This window comes from Lactuca saligna, chromosome 1 (assembly GCF_052625555.1).
Source record: "Lactuca saligna cultivar CGN05327 chromosome 1, ASM5262555v1, whole genome shotgun sequence".
NCBI classification, from domain to species: domain Eukaryota; kingdom Viridiplantae; phylum Streptophyta; class Magnoliopsida; order Asterales; family Asteraceae; genus Lactuca; species Lactuca saligna.
The window spans coordinates 120,755,132-120,760,437 of NC_136417.1; the positions used below are offsets into that span (position 1 = coordinate 120,755,132).

Genomic DNA, 5,306 nt, shown 5'->3' on the forward strand with positions numbered 1-5,306 from the left:
TTTAGTTTTGTGTCAGCAAGTAGTTTCTTTTTTTTAGCTACTTCCACTTCAGAAACAAAAAAGAACATACATTGCATGTGATTTTCTAATTTCCTTAAAGGTTTTTCGGTTTTTGGTTTAGGGTGTGACCAAGGTTTGTATTATAGTTGTTAGTGGTGTGATCTTAGGGGAGTTCAATATGGATATGTTATGGTCATTAAATGATAAAAGTTTTTAGAAAATCATAGTTATAACTTTTTATACATATATTCCAATGACTATGTTTTTATCGGTTAATTCGTAAATCTCATATTTCAGCTATCCACATTCTCAATACCCGATCCAACTTTCACTCAAACCGGTTTCAAATATAACATGGATACAAATTAGAAAGCTGTGCACCTCTAGGCAAACATTTATATTTATATTTTTTAAAAGTTGGCTAACTGCAAAGAAATTACTTACTTTCACTTAAACGTAACAATATTTTTTTTTCATATAACATTGTAATTTGAAAGTCTAAATGGTATCACTACAAGAAATAAACGCATTATCGGCGACGCCTATAGCGGCGACGCATAGCAATAGCGGCGACACGTAAATGACGCGTTACGTGTTGCCGCTATTGCTATGCGTCGCCGCTATAGGCGTCGCCGCTAATGCGTTCATTTAGCGATCCGCGTCATTTTGACCTCATCCGTCCGATTTCACTTTGATCTAACGGCTGTAGAGCAAAGCGGAGACGCGCCTTATTTTTTCCCTCCACATGTCGCCGCTAATGCCCTTATGTCGCCGCTGTTGCCCTAACGTCGCCGCTAATACCTAACGCAGATTACCCCCTTCACAGGTTCCCTTTCTGCCATTTTCTTCTCTACTTCCACTTCTCTCGTTCTCCTCTTCTTCTTTCTTCAATATCACGCTTTTTTAACAAGTTTGTGGAGTTGGAATTGCTTCTTGGACCGGTGCTTGCCCCTCATTCCCCCAAGACAGCCATAAACCGGTGATATTTTTGCAAATTCCGAAATTGCCCCTCCTTCCCCAAGGTCGAATTTCTCATCTTTTTCTATGATTTTTCTGTTTTTGTGTTACTTAAGATGATAAAATGTGAATATTTTTCAATTATATTGAGTGATTATGTTTGTATTTTGAGATATGAAGTGGTTAATTATGCATTTTAATTTATTGGATAATTTTGTTTGATTGTATATATTTTGTTGAAATATTTTGTTGGTTTGTGTGTGTTTTTTTTTCAGATTTGTAGGAATTTAATTATGCATTTTGTGTATATTTTGATATTTATGTTTAGATTAGATTGATGTATAAAAAAATGATATGAATATATACATTTGTTGGATTGAAATTTATGTTTATACCACATTGCCTTAAAATGAAAGTTAGATGTTTATATTTGTATGAAATTGGATAAAAATATGATATGGCAAATTAGATTTATACATTTGACTTAAGTGTATGAAATTAGAATATGCAAATTGGATTAAATTGGAATATGCAAATTGTATGAAATTGGATATATACATTTGACTTAATTGTATGAAATTGGATGAAATTGAAATATGCAAATTGGATGTATACATTTGGCTTAATTAGGTTATTAATAGCAACTTACTTCTAGTAATGTATTGTATATGGTTTCAAAGTGTTTAATTTATTAGTGACTTAATGTTTGGCCAACTTAATAGGAACATACTTTTAGTGACTTATTGTTGGTCATTACAACTTTAGCTTTAATTATATTAATTATAAAACTAACTTAATAGCAACGTACTTCTTGTGATTTTAATTAAATAGAATAAAATTAAATTAATTTAAAAAAAACATTAAAAAATAATAAATTAATTGTAAAATCAACTTAAAGTAGTTTTAAAATCAAGTTAATGTTAATATTAAAATAAAATAAAATTAGTTTAATAAATAAATTAAACTAATAACAAAAAAGAAAATATTAAATTAATTATAAAATCTAGTTAATTTAATTTTAGAATCAAATTAAGTTACCTTTATAAAATCAAATTAAATCACTTATAAAACCAACTTAATAGCAACATACTTTTAGTGACTTAATGTAGGTCATTAAAACTTTAAATTTAGCTTTAATTAGGTTATCCCGTGTTAGAATACTTTTTGAATCGTCAACTTTATGAATACTCTACTTGATTTTTGTTTCCTATAAAGTAAACCTTAAACACTAAATTATGTTTCAATTGCATCATGTCTATTGATAAAAGCTGGACTACTAATCCACATCGTCAATCTCCCGAGTTCCAGCTAGGGCTCGACACTTTTGTCGAGAGATCCATGTTACATCTAGATTGTAAAGGTGAAACCAGATGTCCGTGTGAGAAATGTGATAATCGTTACTTCATGAATCCGAAAGCAATGAGACGTCATGTTCGTATATATGGTTTCAGCCAATCATACAAAACATGGATATATCACGGTGAACCTTTAATCCCTCCAGTTGTAGATGTTGTATCGCCAAGCAACGAGATGGCTGATGTTATTGACGATGTTATGTGGGAGTCGAGAGAAAATGACATAAACCTCGATGAAGGAACCTCGAATACAGGGGGTAGTGGTGTCGATGATGATTTTGAAGAGTTGTTAGAGGCAGTCGAAACCAAGTTATATCCTGGTTGTTCGTTTTCATTCCTTGATTTTTTAGCAAAGCTGATGCATATGAAGGTCAACAACAAATGGACTGATAGTTCATTTGATCAACTCCTTGAGTTGTTGCATTCGGCATTTCCACCGGGCAACAAGGTTCCCCGTTCATATTATTTAGCAAAAAAGAAACTGAAGAAGTTAGGTTTGGGGTACGAGTCAATTCATGTGTGCAAAAATGATTGTTTTCTCTTCTGGAAGGAACACAAGTCATTGCAAGTTTATCCCGTTTGTAAAGAGAGTCGGTGGATTGATAAAAACACCAAGGGCAAGAAAGTGGCTCATAAGGTGTTACGGTACTTTCTAGTGGCCCCTAGACTACGCCGTTTGTATTGTTCACGATACACTTCCAAAAATATGATATGGCATAGTAATGGGAGATCAGAAGATGGTGTGATGCGTCATCCCGTTGATGGAGAGTCTTGGCAAAAATTTGATGAAGATTTCCCTGACTTCTCGAGTGAACCTCGCAACGTACGATTAGGGCTGGCAGCTGATGGCTTTAATCCATTTGGTAACATGTGTAATCCGCATAGTACGTGGCCGATTGTACTCACCACTTACAATCTGCCACCATGGCTTTGTATGAAAGAGTCATCATTCATGTTGGCCTTGTTGATTCCCGGCCCTAAAGCGCCTGGAAAGGACATAGATGTTTTCCTTAGGCCGTTAGTGGAAGAGCTTAAGTTTTTATGGCAATCAGGCATACGCATTAAAGACGCAGCGACAAACACATTCTTCACGATGAAAGCTATGTTGTTATGGACAATAAACGACTTTCCAGCTCGTAGTAGTTTTTCGGGCTGGAGCGGACAAGGGTATAGAGCATGCCCGACTTGAAAGAAACGAAGATGTTGTCATTAAAAAAACAAAGTTTTGGATGTTTGAGTCCAAGTGTCGACCGACGAGTGCAACGCAAATCAAACATCTTGATATAATAGAGAAACGTAATATTGAATGGTTTATATTGAATAGTTGTCAAGAAGTCAGACAATACATCGAGTAAGTGTTCTTACTTTTAATTATCTTTCATTATTTATTGTTACTTTTTTCCATTCATTAATTTAATATATATATATATATATATATATATATATATATATATATATATATATATATATATTTCATCAATATAGAAAATTCAAATCTGAACATCCCAGCTGGTTTCTTGAAAAGGTAATCATAATTAACAAACAAATATCTTTCATAAATTTAATGAATCAAGAATACATAACACATCAACATATGTTTAATAGGTTTATCAGCTGGAAAAAGAAAACTCTCCTGAATTCCACAAAGAGTTGTCAGCCCTTTCAATGGGTTCACAAATGGATGTTTATACTTACACTGCATGCATAGTCAATGGTGTTAGGTTTATGGTACTTAGTCGTGATGCACAACGCAAAACGCAAAACTCTGGGGTTCTAGCGGTTGGTGAGAATGGAGAGAAATATTATGGCCAGTTAGAAGAGATTATGGAGTTGCAATATCCATATGATTATTCGACTGTAATATTTCAGTGCAAGTGGTTTGATACAGGAGATATTCCTGATGATAATTTCATAAGTATCGACACAGAAAAAGAAGCGTACCAAGATGATCAACTCATATATGCTTCGCAAGCCAAACAAGTGTTCTACATCCGCCAGCCTGTTAATCATCGAAGAAACCAAAACAACAACCCTCGTTGTATCGTCGAGCATGTTAATCATCGAAATATTTGGGATCTACCATCCGACAATCCTCGTGTCCAAAATGCTTACAGTGACTCTGTCCAAGATGTCGACAATGTGGAGGCCGAAAATGTTGACATAGTTCAAAACAACTCTTCATCTGGAGCTAGACTTTTTATTGACTTCTCACAATACTTTCAAAACAATGTTGATGAGGCTCAAAACAATGCTGATTATGATGATGAAGACGAGACTGAAGTACCTCCGCCAACGGGTAGAATCGATAATGTTTCTGATGAAGAGACTGATTATGATGATGGGGATTCTGATTATGATACGGATGAAGAAGACATTGAATTATATGATCAAGATTCTGATTAAAAAATCAATTTTTTTTGGTAATAGAAACTTTATTTGAAATGTAACTTTAATTCATATTGTTTGTTTAAGTCTTATTTATGTTGTTTGTCTATATTGTATATCTTACAATTTCGCAGGGTAACTAACTTTTATTCATATTGCAGATGAGGTTTACTTGGGCAATACTCTTGGCCATGATGGCCGATGTTATGGGGCTTGGACACGGAGGTGATGGAGCCGGGGATCCACCACCTCCAGGAGGCTTTGGTCGTGGTCAGCACGAACAAGATGGTGAGTTTTATTCTGATATATTTATTAACTATTTTTATTATTTTATAATAAGTTATCATGACTAATAGGTTTAATTGTATTTTTGCAGCCGAGCTTCCTAAAAAAAGGAGAGGCATGTCAAAAAATATTGAGTTGGGAAAGTTGATAAGGGCAAATAAGGGAAAGCCCATAGATTTGGATTTCGACAGGGAGATCACATATTCCCCTGTCGGGAAGCGTGGTAATTGGTTCACCCATGAAATTGGGAGGTATTTGTGGAACAATGTCCCTTTCAACGTATCTGGTTGGGACAATGTTTCCCCCGCTTTAAGGAACGCAGCA

At 34.5% G+C, this 5,306-nt stretch overlaps 1 protein-coding gene across 1 annotated transcript; it reads left to right on the plus strand.

Moving 5' to 3' along the window:
- Nucleotides 1-2,208: 2,208 nt before the first annotated feature.
- LOC145010943 (uncharacterized) lies at nt 2,209-3,501 on the plus strand. The gene has a single exon (XM_078969538.1). It carries the CDS (start codon nt 2,209-2,211, stop codon nt 3,499-3,501), a length of 1,293 nt encoding a protein of 430 aa, XP_078825664.1.
- The last annotated feature ends 1,805 nt before the right edge of the window (nt 3,502-5,306 follow it).